Source organism: Ursus arctos, unplaced genomic scaffold (genome assembly GCF_023065955.2).
Source record: "Ursus arctos isolate Adak ecotype North America unplaced genomic scaffold, UrsArc2.0 scaffold_6, whole genome shotgun sequence".
In the NCBI taxonomy this organism is placed as follows: Eukaryota; Metazoa; Chordata; class Mammalia; order Carnivora; family Ursidae; genus Ursus; species Ursus arctos.
In genome coordinates, this window is record NW_026623078.1 from 31153190 (window position 1) to 31172273 (window position 19084).

A 19084-nucleotide genomic window follows, 5' to 3' on the forward strand; every position below is an offset into this window, starting at 1 on the left:
TCATCTTATGTCTTTGAAGATAATATCCATGAGCAGAATAGATTTTTCAAGAGGCCGAAATTAATATTCCTGGTTTTTCCTTAATTTAGCTGCTATTGATGAATCTTTTGTTCTATTCATGAATCCAGGATTCTGACAAACACGTTTGTTTCATATTTATTGCCAGCAGATTTAATTAATTAAATTTCCTAAGCTCCATGTATACATTTAATAGATTTGAGTTTTAAAAGTATTTCAGTTGATTTATTGAAATAATTTTCATATATTAAATTGTCTTAAAATTCTAAGAAATACAGTGACTCTTAAGTTCTAAATTTTGCAACACTATTTTAAAAATTTAAGATTTTCTTGTAATTTTCAACTTGAAATCGCGAGGTAAATAATTATTCACTGACATGCTTACGTTGAAATTACAAGGCTAATCTGTTGCTTTAATAGACACATTTTCTTAACCATTACTAATTTTAATATCAAGTGTATACAGGTAAATTCTTTTCTAATACCTTCAATGTGATTCTTTCAAACACTCCAACATTTAAATCTTACATGTGGAATTAAAAGATCTTACCCATTTTTTAAAAAGCACTATTCCATTTCAATGTTATTCCATTTCAAACAATGTTGAGGATGTATTCCCAAGTAATTTTTAGGTTTGCCTTCCAGTCTGAGTACATTTCTTATCCAAGATGTTGACTGGAATTTAAGATGGGTGCTTCAGATGTCAATGTGCTTCATGATTCTGGCTGTCTCTGTGTTGTGGATACCAAAACTTACGGATGGCTGGCAAAACAGCCTCATCCTTAGACTGTCTCGTAGCGCTATCCAATTCTTCTGTCTGCTTATCAAAGTCAGCGAACTTCTCCCATACTGCAACATTCTTTGATTTGATTTGGTATTTCTTTGGCTCAAGTTCTAAAGACTACTAAACTTGATGGGAATCTACATTCCTTTCATACTCCTCCTATTTCTTGGAGCCACAACTCTTCTAGATATTTAAATGACATCAGTTTGAATTTTGGATATCTCTCAGGGCTTAGTCCAACTATGTGGTTTCCACAGACAAGATGCTAACTTCATTTACAAGTAGAATAATAGTTCATGGTGAACATTTTAGTACAAAGATAAATCAATCCTTTTATAAGCTGACAAACTAAATGGCTCAAACAACAAGGACTGGAAGAAAACCAGTTGGAGCAATAGGGCACACCTACAAGCATAAGAATGCTCTAACACTGTTTTAAACCATCTTTATTCTGTGAACTATCTAATTTAATCATACTATTTAAGTTCTAGTGTGTCTTCTAAATGTTTTTGGGTATCCATGCATAATATTCCTAATTTTTGCCTCACTTTTAGGAGGCAAGGTCAAATTTTAGGTGTTCCCTTTAGGTGTTCACAACTAAATTTTTTGTGAACTCATCTTACCTATTTAGAAGGGCAAAAACCAGAAATACAGAATATTCAAGCCGGTTGAATAAAAGCTAAGTAAGTATCAGATATTTAGTTTTTCAACAAAAGGTAATAAATAGTGTTTCATATTTACTAGGCATTCCATAGGATGCACAGGTATGCCCTTTTCTGTTGCTATATTTGTAAGATCCAATATTAAAATTATTGCTGAGCACCTTGGGTGGCTCAGTCGGTTAAATGTCTGCCTTCAGCTCAGGTCATGATCCCTGGGTGCTGGGATCGAGTCCCATGTTGGCCTCCCTGCTCAGCGAAGAAGTCTGCTTCTTCCTCTCTGCTTCTCTCTCTCTCTTTCTCTCTGTCAAATAAACAAATAAAACTTTTAAAAAATAAAATAAAATTATTTCAAATAAATGCTACACATACTTAGAAAAATTCAACAGATAGATTGCCTATCAAGCATCCAGAAATGTATATGTTAAGTTAAATGCTTAAGCAATTTACATTTTCACTTCCTGAACTTTATAAATTGTAAAAATTCTTTCACATGGTTGCACTGGCCACATTCATTGCAATTTAGAGCTTCTGAATAGGAAAAAATAGATCATATTGGACCACTCCCTACAGCCTCCAATTTTTTGTTGAAATCTCCTATTGTTATTAAATAAAGTTATCATTGCTTGCTATTTTCAAACCTCAAAGACCTCTCACCATATTAATAAATTTAAATACCGCTGGATATTGAGGGGATAAATAATATACCCATTTTCTCCTGGAAGTTGTAACCAATGGAGAAAGACAGCAAATGCAGCTCTTAACTTTACCAGTAGATGTTATTGATGTAATTCCTAAATTTCAGAGCTCCCTATTCAAGCTGGGTCTTCCTTTCTACAGGATGAGTGTGAGCCTTGCCTGAGGACAGAGGCAAGAAAGAGTATAGTACCTTTGACATCCTCTACAGTGGGTATCAGAGGGAGAGTGGACCATGTCTCCCACAGGGAGTCAAAATGACCAGCTCTCGGGGGGGGGGGGGGGACTTAGCTGATGCCCATCAGTCTCTCCAGTATCTTCCTCCAGGAACATAGAGACAGGCAGAAATCCCTCCCATCAGTTCCCTAAAAGTAAACATGGAGAGAGAAAGAAAGTAATTATCCCTTCTCCTCCATAACCATCCTCCCCAAAATTTTCATTGTAATATTTATACATAGAAACTCATGCCTACAAATGTAGACATCAGTAACAAATACATTGTCTTCTTATCAAAATCCCTTATCATGGTTAACAAGGTATGTTCATATAAGATATTTTTTCAGGCATGAACTTTTTGGTTTCTCTTTTTTTTCCCCCCAATTGTAACCAACATTTTAATTAAGTAAAAATACTTTTAGCCATACATAAAGGATTAATCTGTATATCCAAACTGATGTTTTGATGGAAATATTTCAGATAAATATAGATTGAGATTTAAATACGTCTGTATCAATCTACCAGTCTATATCTTGTATATGAACAATATATGGTTTATCTTTTTAACATATGCAATATTAAGTTTTAAAATATATGAACGAGTATAAAGATAGAATTATATATGCTAATTTACTTCTAAATTCTTAACAGCTTTAAATATTGTTAATTATTTTGAAAAGAATCTAGTTTTATTCTCTCTATGGAATGGAAAGGGCTAGAATTGAGCAAGTCATAGACCAATATAACATACAACTTACTGGCTTTGAAGCTGTCAGTACTCAGGTATATTAAATCACGAGAAGTGAATATGAAAGGTACCCTAGAAATGACCTCATCCAATCGTATTTTACAGATGAATTAAATAGGGGAAAGAATAATTGAAATGTCTTCAGTCACAGACGATCTTAGCAGCAGAATTAGGGTTAGAACACAAGGTTTTTATTTTCAGATCAGTGTTCTTTGTGGCATGCTGTGCTTGTATTTTAGGACAAGACTATAATAAAGTGTTTTTAGCAGTTATTGATCTGAGCTTACATTCTAGTTCAATATGTAAATAATACTTAGATGCATTCTTTCCCCCAAGTGATTACAATTAATTAAGAACCCATCAGGGGACATAATTTTTTGATGCCATTCCATCTGGAATTCCTCTGTGAATTAATTATGCTATTTTGTACTTCAGTGAACTGTAATTTACATTTCATAAATCCATATTTCATTGAAAAAACATCAAAAGAATAAATACTATATAAATCCATTATCAGCCAAATAAATACCTTTTATTTTATTTTATTTTATTTTATTTATTTATTTTAGAGAGAGAGAGAGAGGGAGAAAGAGAGTGGGGGCGAGGGCAAGGGGGAGGGAGAGGGACAAGCAGACTCCCCACTGAGTGTGGAGCCTGACTTGAGGCTTGATGTCAAGACTGAGATCATAACCTGAGCTGAAATTGATTCCCATGCTCAACCGACTGAGCCACCCAGGCACCCCAATGCTTTTAAAAGTTAATTCCAGTCCTAGGATATTACGACTTTCATTATAAATTTATTTCATACTGTTAATACACTTTGCTCAAATTTTTGCAGATAAAATAAAGGAGAAGTTTGAAACAATAATTCATAAAATTTATGTCTGACCTAAGTAACTGTGAAAACCGTAGTACAAAATCTCTTATGATAGAGTGTTTTACATTTTTGATACTGTATTTAACATTGATTACTCACCGATTAAAGTGGCATTATGTAATGTTTTGTCACATTCCATTTAATCCTCAAAATTGGCAGATGATATTCTGGATAACTAAGAAAAGTGTGTCTTGCTATATCTCCTTAAGAAGATGTGGCCATTGTCACCATAGAATTACTCCAGATCCTTTCTAAACAATTCTCATTTTATACAAACTTTGTAAGTTTATTTTAATGTAATTCAAGATGAGTTTATGTAAGATGACTTTGTTTTCCTAATTTAAAACAACTTTGGAGTAACTAACAAATTTCTGTTGAAGGTGGCTGCCATGGCCTCATGGGATGAAAGTGTCTCTGGAAGAATTTATCTATTATTTTGGTTTTTGCCTATTTTACTTCAAAGTCATTAAAATAATTTCTCTCCACTTAAAAACGTTGTTATATTAATATATGTATCCCATCATCCTTGTGGAAAATTACCCTCTTAGTGTTGTAGTCAAGCAGTCTCATGAGTTAGCTTGAAAGTTTATAACTCACAGTGAACTCAGGGCCATCAACCCTAATGTAGGTGAGTTTTCTTAGCTCCATACAACCTGGTAGAGGAGAAAGTCACCAAAAGAATGATAAAATAAGGAGACTATGAAAACAGGAAAACAATGATCAGTAGAAGAACATCTATGTTCATGTGAATTTGAGTAATTATAAAATTGGCACTTACTTTTTCATGTAAGTTCTTACCTTCTAAAATATACTACTGTCTAGTCAAAATTCAAATAATTTTTTTTCAGAGAGCTGGAATAATATTTAAATAACTTAGGAAATAATGTCATGATACAAACTATAAAATTCAATTAAAGCCATTCCATACAAAAGAAAAATACTCCACTAAATTATATTTTTACTAGGGGAAATTTTTGAATGCATTTTTTTCTATATTGGTTTACAAGAATTGTAAATACTCTCTATTTTGCATTTTTGTACCTTGAAACTTGTTATAAAATAGATCACCATTTTAGGTTGATTTATTATCAGCAGGTCCACAAATGCTTGGCTTCATTTCCCCATACAGCTTCAGAGATGAAAATGTCAATCTGTATGGTAACTAATATAAATATCTATTAAATCTAAGGCTCATTCAAATTTTGTCCCACAGTTTTTTTCAATTAAAGAAAATTTATTATAGGTCAATAATATCCTTATCAATTTAAACACCTTCCTTTTTTGAGAACAATTACTATTTTTCTTAATTTATTTAATTGAACCATAATATGCCATGTTTTAAACCATAATATGATATGTTTTAGTGGGTATTTAGTTCATACCCACTAAAACTTAATTCTCATATTATTATTATTATTATTACTACCAAAGATTCAAATGTTAAAAAATATGAAGGTTCCTTGGGAGTTATTATACTACAATATAGTTTGACTTTTAAAAATTGCAATGTAATATTAGACATTATTAATTTTGGTAAATCGATTTGAATAAATAATTTGATGATATTAGTTTTTAAGATATACTAATAGCATGACTCCTTGTTGCTATGAAGATGACCTCTAGGAAAATCAATTGACTTGGGTGGATTGAAAATTCAGTAGTCAGTATGAGGTGTCCTCAAGTTCCATCTAGATGTGGTATTTTTGTTAGCCTACCTTTAAACTGATGTTTGGACTTCAGATTTGGATGACACTGTAAAAACAGAAATGTTTTCTGTGATATTATATTAGAGAACTTTCAATATCAATGGTCTGAATTTGCTTTCTTTAGTTAAAATAGTCTAAGGAACCAGAATTGAAAGAACTTTAGGAAATAGTAGTACCATTTCTTCGTCTTACTTTTTGTCAGTTACTAACAAAATTGGTAAAGCTGAAGGTTTTTTCCCCTTCACAGGTTTGGGATGAAAATCTTGCAAAATCCGCAGAGGCTTGGGCAGCTACTTGCATTTGGGACCATGGACCTTCTTACGTACTGAGATTTTTGGGCCAAAATCTATCTGTACGAACTGGAAGGTAAGAAGCAGTTTCGATGATACTGTTCATCCACACACTTTATTACTTATGGATCCCAAGGCGGGAGTGACACCACTTTCAAATAATATCAGCAAATATTTATTGAGTGCTCACTATGTGTCAGGCAATGATGCTTGGTCTGTGACTGTTTCAGATGTCTTCAAGGATTATTTAATTGGTTAAAAGGTCCTAATATTACTCAGCCATCAGAAATGATGAATATCCACCATTTGCATCGACATGGATAGAACTGGAGGGGATTATGCTAAATGAAATAAGCCAAGCAGAGAAAGACAATTATCATATGGTTTCACATATATGTGGAACATAAGGAATAGAATGGAGGACATTAGGAGAAGGAAGGGGAAAATGAAGGGGGGGAAATTAGAGGGGGACGCAAACCATGAGATACTATGGACTGCAGGAAACAAACTGAGGGTTTCAGAGGGGAGGGGGGTAGGAGGATGGGTTAGTCTGGTGATGGGTATTAAGGAGGGCATGTATTGCAATGAGCACTGTGTTATATGCGAACAATGAATCGTGGAACACTACATCAGAAACTAATGAAGTACTGTATGGTGACTAACATAACATAATAAAAAAATATATAAATAAATAAATAATTTTTTTTAAAAAAAGGTCCTAATAAGACCAGTTTCCCCTTTCACCCTTGGAACACCGTCTCTTAGCCTTTGAAAGTGTTAGGTGTATGTTATATCCTATATCCTGATTCTCCCACCTCAGGAAAATTTTTTCAATGTGTCAGAAGCTATTCTTATGTTTATGTAACTTTCTCATGGTTGCATATATGTATATCTATATATGTCTGTGTGAGTTATATATTTACATATATGTGTATACACGCACACACACATACACAAACACACACACACATAAATATGCAAAGTATGTGCAACTATGGAAAGGCCATTCCCAGTGATAGGATAATTTTTCCACCACTGAGGAATGTCATCATCCAACATTCCAAAGACCTGTTCTCTTCCATATACAGGAGAAAAATCAGGTGTGCTATTATTCAAATTAAAGTGATTCAAGTTTAAGGGAAAAAACACACTGAGTTCTAGTATCACAACTATAATTTACATATTTAATTTTTATTGTGTATATGATTCTGGCAGGAGAAATTTTTGATAAGATAAAACAAGATAAAGATGAAGGTTCTTGAAATATTTGCATTTCTCTTTTTGAAACAACCAGACATATACTTAAACTAATTTAGGCTCACTTGCTTTAGTCCCAGGCATTTTCATGCTTGGCCCTACTTGGAGGAATAGGTGATGATGGTGATTGTGAGGCATGGATTTGCTCTTGATTCATCATGAATAACCTGCAAAAAGAACTGTTAACTTACAATTTAATATGACTCCACTATAAATTACCACTGTTGTACTCTAAGTTCTCATTGTTTTTCTTGATATCTAGATATCGCTCTATTCTCCAGTTGGTCAAGCCATGGTATGATGAAGTGAAAGATTATGCTTTTCCATATCCTCAGGATTGCAACCCCAGATGTCCTATGAGATGTTTTGGCCCCATGTGCACACATTATACGCAGGTTATTTCACTTGTCTTGTTAATTTTTGATTCATAGTTTTAAAAATGCTCTTACTATTTTGGGGAATATGCATTTTCTTAGCTTTAACTTCAATAATGATGTATTGGCTTATTTTTGCAGATGGTTTGGGCCACCTCCAATCGGATAGGATGTGCAATTCATACTTGCCAAAACATGAATGTCTGGGGAGCTGTGTGGCAACGTGCAGTTTACCTGGTATGCAACTATGCCCCAAAGTAAGTACGAGGCTGGATTATACTTCCTGGAACCCTATTAAATATCTCCAGTCTGGTAGTTATTTTAATGTGAATAAGATTTAATTACAATAGACTCTAATCCTCAAATCTCCCATGACCCCATATATCCGAAAAATAATGAGATGAACAGTTATTTTTCACAAAGAGAGTATTTGGGGCTAAGATTGTGGGCAAACCAATTTGAGATACAGAAATTCACTACATTTCCTTCACCTTTCTTTAGTCACGATAATTGTAAAATAAACATTGTACTTTCAGGTTTTTCATAGTTCTATAAAAGTTATCAGAAAAGAATCTTGTAGAGAATTTATCAACACTGCAATGTTCCCATCAATCAGTACTAGAATATTGGCTTATTTTTTTCATGGGGAAAACAAAACAGGGTCCTTCTTCCTTCTTTTTTTTAAGAGTAAAGCTAAAAGTTAAAGTTTTCTAATTTTATGGATGGCTAAGGAGTCATTAATCACCAGAGGGGAAAATTTAAATGCTATGACTTCTTTTTATATTTATTTATTTTAAGATTTTATTTATTCATTTGAGAGAGACAGAGAGAGAGACAGAGAACACCCAAGCAGGGGAAGAGGCAGAGGAAGAGGGAGAAGCAGACTCCCTGCTGAGCTGGGAGCAGGACTTGGAGCTTGATCCCAGGACCTGGAGATCATGACCTGAGCTGAAGGCAGACGCTTAACTCTCTGAGCCACCCAGGCGCCCCACTATGATTTCTTTTTAAATTAAGCCTTTGCCGTGATTTAAGTTTCAGTATTGAAAATTTAAAAGTTTTTCACCAGGGGCAACCGGGTGGCTCAATTGATTTAGAGTCTTCCTCTTGATTTTGGCTCAGGTCACGATCTCGGGATGGGGCTCTGCTCATCAGGGAGTCTGCTTGAGATTAGCCCTGTCCCTCTACCTCGGCCCCTCCCCCTCATGTATGTGTGTGCACATGTGCTCTCTCTCTCCGTATCTCTCCCAAATAAATAAATCTTTAAAAAAATAAAAATAAAACAAAATTTTTTTTCATCAGTTCCATTTTATGGCATACATAAAAATGTACTGTGAAAATTGAGCAAAGATTATAAAAATAGCATATTTATAAATATTCTTTATGAGTATAAATAAGCATTTGTTAACATTTGATAAAATGCCTTCTTGATAACAATAATTCTTGAGATGATAAAATGTTCCAATATTTATACATGAGTCTGTTCCCATTTGGAGTAAATAGCAAAATGTGCAAAGGATTTATGACACTCTTGGTGTCTTCCAAAGTAAGTCCCAAACAAAGATTTTTCCCCAGCTTTGCCAATATGGGGAGGGAATGAGAAAACGTTTCACAAATAACCGCATTACTCATTTATATGGTAGTATGCCAGTGGCAGTGTTTTTGCAAAGTTAGAAAAATAGCGATTTTCCCCATGGTCCCCCTTCATAATTATTAGAATAGTAAGGTTTGGAAAGTAGAATGTGTCTGCATTACAGAAAGCATTAAAACTGTGCATTTATTTGGTATTTTCAGTTTCATACTTCATATTTTCCTGTTAAGCCTTTACCCTTCCTCCTGACATAAATAGGCCAAGTAGTACTTGAATGGTGAAAGAGATTTTTATTTCATTTGTTTAGCTGTTTTGTTTTTAAACACTGATTTGAATTTTCTAATATTATCGATGAGATATCTGATTGTTTTATGCAAGAGATGAAGGTACTGTGTTAATATGCTTTATTTGTTATAAAAAAAAAAGAACCATTATTTTGAAACCTAGGCAATGAAAAAAAGTTTTAAAATCTTGACTGATATTTGAGTGTGAATTTTCCAATGCCAATATAGAGTTAGCTCAAGCCTAACTGTTTCTTAGGGGGGAAAAAGAGAGAAGTGGAGAGAGAGAAAGAGGTAGGGAGGGAGAATTTAATTAGATGGAATAGAACAAAAAATGGAAGGATGAATAATGTAACTTTATTAGTTGACTGATTTACTTTTGAATGTAATTATCCTCTATTCAGTAAGAATCTGTGATTTGTGTAAAAGTTTGTAATGTAATATGTAATACTTTTTACATATAATAAAATTGTTTTTCTAAGTTTATGTTGCCAAAAATATGTGCTGTGTAATTTCAAAAAGTTATGTAGAATAAATAGAAAAATATGAAATTAAAATAGCATGAGTTGTGAGTTAACACTTACAGCTTTAGATGAAGATATAGAGGGAAATCAGATGATGAATATAGAATAGGAGAGATTAGGGTACAGGAGTGAGCTACTCTCATAAGAGAACGGGCCTCCTTGTGTGTTTTGGGGTAAGCATGTGTCATTATCCAAGTTACGTTTGAGGAAGCTTATCCAGAGGGCAGAGTATAGAGTGAACTAAATAGAGGTGCACGTCCGTTCTTGGAATCTGATGACGTTTTGTAACATGAATCGCTAATCAGCATGTTTTTCATTTTTATAGGTAGATTTTCCTCTATAAATATTTTATAGATCAAAGCCTGAATTTTTATAAAGATTTTATTTATTTATTTATTTACTCATTTATTTATTTAAGAGAGAGTGACAGTGAGAGAGCACAAGCAGGGGGAGCGTCAGGCGGAAGGAGAGGGAGAAGCAGGCTCCCCACTGAGCAGGGTGAGGGTTACCCTGGGATCCTGAACTGAGCCCAAGGCAGTTGCTTAACCAACTGAGCCACCCAGGTGCCCCAAACCCTGAATTTTTAACTGGCTGATCTAAGCAGATATTTTATGTAGATACACTTGAAGAGCCACTGCTTGTTTTCTTCAGGTCTTAAAGAAGATGAGAACCACCTGTTTCATATTTTAGCCTCTTACCTACTGTTGTCTTATCTTCAACCCTGACTTTTTACTACTGACAACCAAATTTCCTCCTGACCATTCAATTTCCTTCAAACTGCTGGCTCTGTTGCTATTTCTTAGTACTCTAAGTCCTAATCATCATGCTACTAAAAATACCTCTATTATCTTCTTCATAATTGAACAGTAAGGCATTGTGGCTATTTCCAACTACTGTAAATGATGAATTTGATGTAGTATTATGATCGTGGCCATCAAAACAGATAAAAATATTGATGACACAAAATAATTCAGTTTAATGTGTTTAGCATTATCAAAAAAACAAATAGTATTACTAGAAACAAAAGCTCTGAGCTTACACATGGGTAAAGGTTTTGAAATCACCTTTAATTGCTTCCCCTTAGTCTCTTACCATGACCACTTATGACAACTTCTTGCTCATTTCATCATTTCTAAGCCTCCCAGAAAATATTAAGCACATGTATATATTACCGTCCTTAGCATTAGCAGAAGGTTTAAGAATGGGAATGTGTCGTGCCAATGTGGTCTAAAGGCAGTTAGTTATAGGACAGAGACAGATGTGTGACCGAATGAGCATTGAGCCTGGCATCAGATGACTAATTATGTCACCGTTCATCATAGTGCTTCACATCTTATCTGTAAATAAAGATAATATTAACTGTTGCAGAGAGAAATATTTAAAAAGTAAGATATATAGAATAATAAGTTAATCTATAAATAAGAAATGGAGGGGTGCCTGGGTGGCTCAGTGGGTTAAGCGTCTCCCTTCAGCTCAGGTCATGGTGTCAGGGTCCTGGGATCTAGCTGAGGGCTCCCTGTTCCACAGGGCATCTGCTTCTCCCTCTCCCTCTGCCCCTTCCCCCCCCAGCTCATGCTTCCTCATGTGCTCTCTCCCTCTCTCAAATAAATAAATAAAATCTTCAAAAAAAGAAATAGATACAATTTTCAGTGCCTTTCTAAATTGACAAACTCTCAAAAGGATCATTACATCTCAGTCCACGGGGTCATGTGATTGAGGACAACCAAATTTCTTTAAATGGGCATTAATGTAGCACTGATGTGACCTTTGTACTTTTTTTTTTCTTTCTAGGGGCAATTGGATTGGAGAAGCACCCTATAAAGTAGGGGTACCATGTTCAGCTTGCCCTCCAAGTTACGGAGGATCTTGTACTGACAATCTTTGTTTTCCAGGAGTAACGTCAAACTACCTATACTGGTTTAAATAAGCTTATCTTCTCCTCCAGGAAATAGAATGGTTTCTGGGAATCATAGGCGTATATATATATTGAGTTTTGCACATATTATACATATTTTATAATAATCTTGTTTTCCTTTTATTATTCCTTGTATAAATTAGTGTTTGTCTAGAATGTTTGTTTCATCTTCGAGGTCATCAAAACATCCATTTCTATCGTCTGACCTCTAAGCCCAAGTTAAAATGTTGGATACATAGTATTGACATAGTTGATGCGTCCAATTCTAAACCTTGCTTTCCAAAGGAATTATGCTGCGTTTGTGAGGAATAAAATATATATGTGACCTGTAAGTAATGTGTGTGTATGTAGATATATATACACATATGTTGTGTATGTATATGTACATGCGCAAACATATAACAGGTGATGTAACACAGACAATATTGTGATTCAGTAGTTAGCTTGAGGGGAATTTAAAAATATACTATTTTGAAATATGTTTGAGGTGGTGGGACATCTTCAGCACCCATTTCTGTAATACCGACAAAATGAGAGTTTGCAAAATAACACTCAGTGATATCTGGACATAATAATTTAATTAAGCAACCAAGGATTTCATTCTGGAGGTGTTTTGTCTTATTTGGGTTCACCAAAGGATATGCTCAACTTATGGAAGGTTCAAGTCATGCCTTTTGCTTCATCTCTTTTATTGAATTAGTAATCATGTGTTGAGTGGTTACTATGTGTAAGGCACTCTGCTAGTTGTGTTCTGATAATGCCAAGATAATGAGATACGGTTCCTGCCTTCAAGAAGCTCACAAAAATATTCAGGAAATAATGCAGTTTAAGATTTTGCTGCAAAATTACGTTTTTTTGACAAATTGGTTTTAATGTAAGTTTGAGGAAATGGCTGCCATAATGGCCCCTTATAGGTGAAATAGGTAATGAGGACACTGGGTAACACGTAAGGCTTCTGGTTAGCATGAAAATGTAGGGACACCACTTGGAACTAAGAGAAGCCGAAAAGAATTAACTGCCCAGGGATTACTGTATTAGAGTAAATAGTTGTGAGTTTGGTAAGCAGAAAGCAAGACACTAAAAAAACCTGACAAGGCCCAGGAGAATTAAGATTTAGGAGACAGGTATGAAGAGCCATAGAAATAGGGTTACCGCACAAAAAATTACAGGGGAGAGCTTCAGAAGGGTCTATCCTGAGAGTCTGGTATATCTTGAGGCCTGGCAACAGAGGGTAAAGGATGCCAGAAAGAGACACGTGAGATGTTGAGGACACTTCCGTCTCTTCCCACAATTATTTGGTGAGCGTCCACCCAATCATCATCATGAGCCTCTGAGCATCGCATTAAAGATGGTGCGTGCACACTGCAGGTAGGGTTTGGCAAAGTGGCCTTCTTCAGATGATCTGCTAAGGACTAATTAGCAAATCTTATTTCCATGTCTATGTAGGAGAATAATCTTCAGTTTTCCATTAAGTTTGATTGTGGAAGTCAAATCAAAGTCACTATGAAAATTTCACTCGTGTGATTTTGGAAATGCAACATTTCCTCCTTCGGGAAATTGCTATTAGAGAGGAAAAGTCAACATCTGGGTCAAGACACTTATATTATGTTTTGTGTTTGCGTGTGAGTGAGAGAGAGAGAGAATGAAAGAGAGTGTCCACAAGTTATGTAATGCTTCCATAGAGTTACAGAATAAGCAAACAGGGTTAGTTCCAGAGTGCAAATAACAGAAGGAAGCTACTTGTTTAAAATTCTCTACACATTTGCAGTTTCTTAGGGTGGATACACTGAAAGATGACAGTTAATAAATCCAGTCAATGAGGGAAAAATCTACCATCTGGAGTTTAGGTTGACATGATGACAAACAATTGGACTGATTCCTTTTACAAACTGAATATGGTGACCAAATGTTTTGGTATCATACTACTCTGCTTTTGTGGGCACATAAATAGACTGTATAAAAAAATAAGTATTTGGGGGGACTAAACTGGAGAACAGAAGTCATTGTAAGATCGGGGCCCCAGTCTTTTATCTAACTGTGGGCAATTGAGGAGAAAACTCATTAGTGGGATGTTTACTTGATTTCTCTAGAAAGTAGTTCCAACTTTCATTTTCCTAGACTCATTCTATGGAAGCGGCAAAAGTACTATTAAGCAGAGATGATTGTTCTCAGTTCCAGCCCTGTTGCTGGATTGCTTGTGTGGCTCGGTTTCTCAGTGCCAAAAAAGAATAATAGTAGTTGCTACATATTTCACAGAGGTTCCTATGAGGCTAGAGTTACCATATTAATAGCACTTTATGAATATTAAATGCATCATTAATGTTGTGAAACTTATTTGGGAAAAAAATTAAGTTTTATGAGCTTCTCTTTGGCAGAAACTCTGTCTGATTCTTTGCATTCATCCCAGCTTCTTATATAGTGGCTGTAATGCAGAGTGTTCAATACATGTGTCTATGAATATATTTTTAGAATTAACTAAAAAGTCTAGAATTGTAACAATTTAGAGGAGTCCCACCTTTCCATGTTTATTAAGACAAAAATCTCTTAAATATAAAGCTCTGAATGCATCAAAAATCCTGATAAATCATCAAACATATCAGATTAAGACTAGGATCTAGCCACGAATAACTTACACCACAGTCCTTTCCAAATCACAACTAGAGCTATGCATTTATTTATAACTTAACAACTCACCTGAAAATATAACGGGTATTTTTGTTATGCTATGTGTACTTTTTAAAGTTAGTAATATAAGGTAGGCATGTGAAATGTTTCATTTTCCAGGCTAAAGCAAATGAAAATTTGCTGATATCAGTGTGTCCTGTTTTTCACAGCATTCAACCATGGTGCTAGGATAGCTACTTCTCACTGTAATTCCCAGGGGCAGAAAGAGTCTGGCTGGGTATCAGATATTTCTTAAGAGCAGCTAAAAACAGTCAATATTGAGGTTTTCATTTCAAAACATATCATTCAAAAGAAAGTGTATTTTCCATATTCTCCATATTCCACGGCACTGATTCTCTCTCTACAGCATGGAGTTTTCAGATCACCCTTTATTCAGTAAAAAAGTAAAACACTACTGTCACAATACAACACTTTAGTTTGTTTTGCTTCCACGTCGTCAGAAGACTGGAAAAATTACAATTTTAGCTGTTAAACTGATGGGTTTCTTTATAGAAATGTATTTAAGTTGTGTAGGCACAGTCTTAATGTTGCTGGTTATGACAGATAAGCTTGCTTTTACAATGTGGTGGAAACAATTTTTATTCTTACCATTTTTGCTTCTGTTCGGTAGCCTACGCAACGTGATTTCTGGGGTCCATCGGGGTTTCCCTACCGGCTTCCTTTGGCAGCCGCGCCCTAACGTTCACTTGAAACCTTTGTGGAACCATTTATTCGAAAGCTCCGTGCTGCTGTAGCACAGAGCTGACCAAACACGAAGGCAGGTGCACCCAATACAATTCACTCAGACTATTTGAACTGAAACAGCGTGCATTCTTCTCATTATACATGCTTCCGTTGAATCAACTTATAACACCCACATAAACAGACATGTACACATTTAGACCAGCTGAAGTGTTTTGTGTTCATACCCAGCTTATTAAATGAATATATAAGCTAAACGGATCATTTGAATGTGTCCAGGAAGGAAAAGCAAAGCTCAGGCTGTGGTCTATGTCTTTCCCTTTGTGTAACACCACTCCCTACGTTCCTCAGTATCACAGGATGCAAATTTTGACAGAAATGGAAGCTTTTACCTACCAAAGTGTGCAGAGAGAATAAAGTTAGATTTCTATCAGTGCCTAACAGTATATTTGACTTCATACATATATACATACATATATATATACATATATATATAGTATTATCAGTATATGCGTGGGGAAAGGCATATTTAAACACACGCAAAATGATTTTTAAAAATTATGCCATGATATAATTTTGACTTATAAGAGGTCAATCAAAAACTTAATTCACTCGCTGATGGTGCTGAAAATGCATTACAACAACCATAATATCCTTGCTACAATTTCGAGGTTTCTTTTCAGTTGAAGTTTTTACTAAGTGTGAACTATCAGTATGGATTCTGGTGCTAAATATGTGGTGCTAAATGAATTGTTAGTGTTAATAGCTTTAGTAATGCTCTTTTTATTCGTTGTTAAAAGTGATATCCATTCAGTTCCTGATTCAGAAACATTAATAAAAATCCTGTTAAATTAATCTTACCCAGAAATAGGCCAGTGAACTCCCTTTTTTGTCTAACAGTCCAACATTATTTAGATGTTACAGAATGTAAATATATTTTTTAGAGGTTATCAGTTTTCTTTTTTTAAGGCATTTTTTAGCGTGGCAATGTCCAAACTCATGACCACCGGAAGGCTGGAGTACACTTACACCAACCATGCTACGGGCACTGGCGCCCTCTGGTGATTGTGAAAATAAATTTTTGGTGGCTGCTTGGCCTGCAAAAAAAGCCGTTTCTTTTATTCCAAAAAAATTAAGTTCCTCGATATTGGAACTCTTGGGAACTCCTTAAATCTGACAGCATTTGAAAATGCTTGACTCTATTGACGTAATTTTCAAAGAGGATAAGAAAGGGATTACGTCTTGGCATCCACTTTCCGAAATAATAATGTTTTTGTAATGATATTTTAGTTCTAAGGTGCTTATCGAAGTGTTTGGTTTTTTTTAACTAGGTATCACTAAAGCATATTTTTCATTTGGTTTACATCATAAATACGATTAGAATTAAAATTAGCAAATAGAATCGTGTGTCTCATTTTCAGAAGTGATTATTTTTATTTAACATAGTACGTAAGATTAAAAGGAGATACGTTAAAATAATTAATTTCATATAAAAGGATTACCTCTCCATTTTTACTTGTTGGTCTAAAATTTGATAATGTTCTTTGGTCATATTATTTAGCTAATGATAAAATTGTGTTATGCCATTCAAAGTCCTTCTAGCCTAACAAATGTACATAAAAACTTAGAATTATATCAGCTGCTATAACTCATAAAGACGAAATTCTTAGGTAAATTTCCAGTTGATGTATGTCATTGACATTATGTGTATGTATCACCTAATTGTGATCATCTGTTTTGACGGAAATGTTTAACTATGTTAGCATAACCAAATGAAATATATTTTGAAGCAGTTTTCCACATTAGTATTTTCAAACTGACTTTAAAGCAAGAGAACACTTTTTATGATCGCAATTATATATAAAGCTCTAAGCTCTAACATATACTACAAACAAAATGCATCTGGTCATACCCCAAACCTCCCCCAGCGCGTGGGAAGTTTCTTCTGAGAGCCCTAGGATTCCATCAAAGAGAAAAATATTGATCTAAAACATCCAGCTCCCCTTCCCCCATTTTTCTTAAAATAATCAGGTAATTAATGCAAGAAAAAAATTTGAGGGACTAAATGATTTCAATACCCACTTCACTTTACATGTGTTAGAAGCTTCTGGTTTGATGAAGAATTAAATGCTGACTTTAACTGGTGCTTGGAGATAGATTACAGGATCTTGTGTTTTGTTATTTGACAAACAGAATTTTGGTACCAGAGCAGTTTGAGAATTGGAGATAATTGTGGTGCACATATGAAAATCATGCGTTTTTAAAATATCTAAATATTTTGAATATGTACATAATCCTAAAATATACTATATCGTTTTAGATTTTTTTAAGATTAATTTGGATAAGTTTTATTCCTTACCTAACACTGTGGCAGTGAAAGGTGCTCTGCGATATAATGACATGAATGTGTACATACGTAAAACCTGTGTAGACCTCTGTCCTTATAAAGCATAACAAGTGCAGCTTTTTGAACTCTGCTGTATTTTCTTTCTTTCAATAAAATATTATAATTAATTGTTTTGTTTTAAAATTATATCTATTTTCAATAGAGTTTTCAAGCAGACTTAGAACTAGATGGCAGGATAATTTTGATGAGGTATGATGAACCATTTTTCTAAAGCAACAATGATTATATCTTTAATGCATCACTGAAATACATCAAAAATCTATTTTCCTTTTTTCCCCTCTCTTTCTTCCCTTCCCTGCCTCATTCTTTCCTTTTTCCTTCTTTTTCTATGCAATTCCAAAAAATATTTTGAAGTACAAATATAAAAGACATTCCCATGGAGGAAGAGGAAAAGATCAATGTCTCAAGAAGTTCTGGCTGAGGAAAGTTGCAGCAGTTGAGTATAAGTATTTTCGTGCTTCCCCACATAGAGAGCCTGAAGAGAAACCATAGATATTCCTGGGGGAGAGGCACACCTCAGGCCACTTGTCGGCCCAAGGACAGTGATTCATAGGGTGGTTCTGACTTGTAGAAGAGTAATTCCTTTCTCTCTGGTGAAATGGAGATCTCACAGGCCAGTGCACTGAGAAGGATCTCAATCTAGGACTCCTTACCAGATGTGATATCATGATTTTTTTTTTAGGAATACACATCTGGTTTTCCTCCAGTTTCTGGCTCACAGCTCCCCAAACCTTTGGAATTTCTAAGCGTTGACTGAGAGTGAGAAAGGTGTGTTTTGTTATGCTAATGAGGTGACTTTTGGAAAGCACTTAAGAATGGGGGCCGGTTGTCAATGGAGCCAACCGTGTGATTAGAGGCTTGGAATTTTCAGTCCCACCATCTGATCTCTGGGGAGGAGGGAGGGGCTGGAGATTGAATCAATAGGCAGTGATCAATGATACAATCAGTCATGCCTATCTATTGCAGCCTCCATAAATAAACAAAACCCACAGGGTTCTGAGAGCTTTGGGGTTGGTGAACACACAGAGGTGTAGGAGAGTGGGGCACCAGGAGGGAGCATGGAAGTTCTTGCCCTTGCCACATACCTTGCTTTGTGTACCTCTTACATCTATCTGTTCCTGAGTTACATCCTTTTATAATAAACTGGTAATCTAATAAGTAAAATGTTTCTCTGGGTTCTGTGAGCTGCTCTAGCAAATTCATTGAGTCCAAGGAGGAAGTGGTGGGAACCTCTGATTTATAGGCAGTTGCTCAGAAGTACAGGTAAAACCCAGACCTGTGACTGGCATCTGAACTCCAAGGAGGGAGTCATGGGAACCCCAATCTATAGCTGGTGGTAAGCACAGCCAATAACCTGGGCATGCGGCTGGCATCCGAG

At 35.1% G+C, this 19084-nt stretch overlaps 1 protein-coding gene across 2 annotated transcripts in view; it reads left to right on the forward strand.

Moving 5' to 3' along the window:
* The window catches only part of PI15 (peptidase inhibitor 15), a 31786-nt gene extending 13973 nt beyond the window's left edge, over positions 1 to 17813 (forward strand). For both annotated transcript variants that reach the window (XM_026495865.4, XM_057307919.1), the window contains exons 3-6: positions 5952 to 6070; positions 7514 to 7646; positions 7767 to 7882; positions 11810 to 17813. In XM_026495865.4, the coding sequence (XP_026351650.2) occupies positions 5952 to 6070; positions 7514 to 7646; positions 7767 to 7882; positions 11810 to 11945 (504 nt within the window). In that variant the 3' untranslated portion in view covers positions 11946 to 17813. The remainder of the gene's footprint in view (positions 1 to 5951; positions 6071 to 7513; positions 7647 to 7766; positions 7883 to 11809) is intronic.
* The last annotated feature ends 1271 nt before the right edge of the window (positions 17814 to 19084 follow it).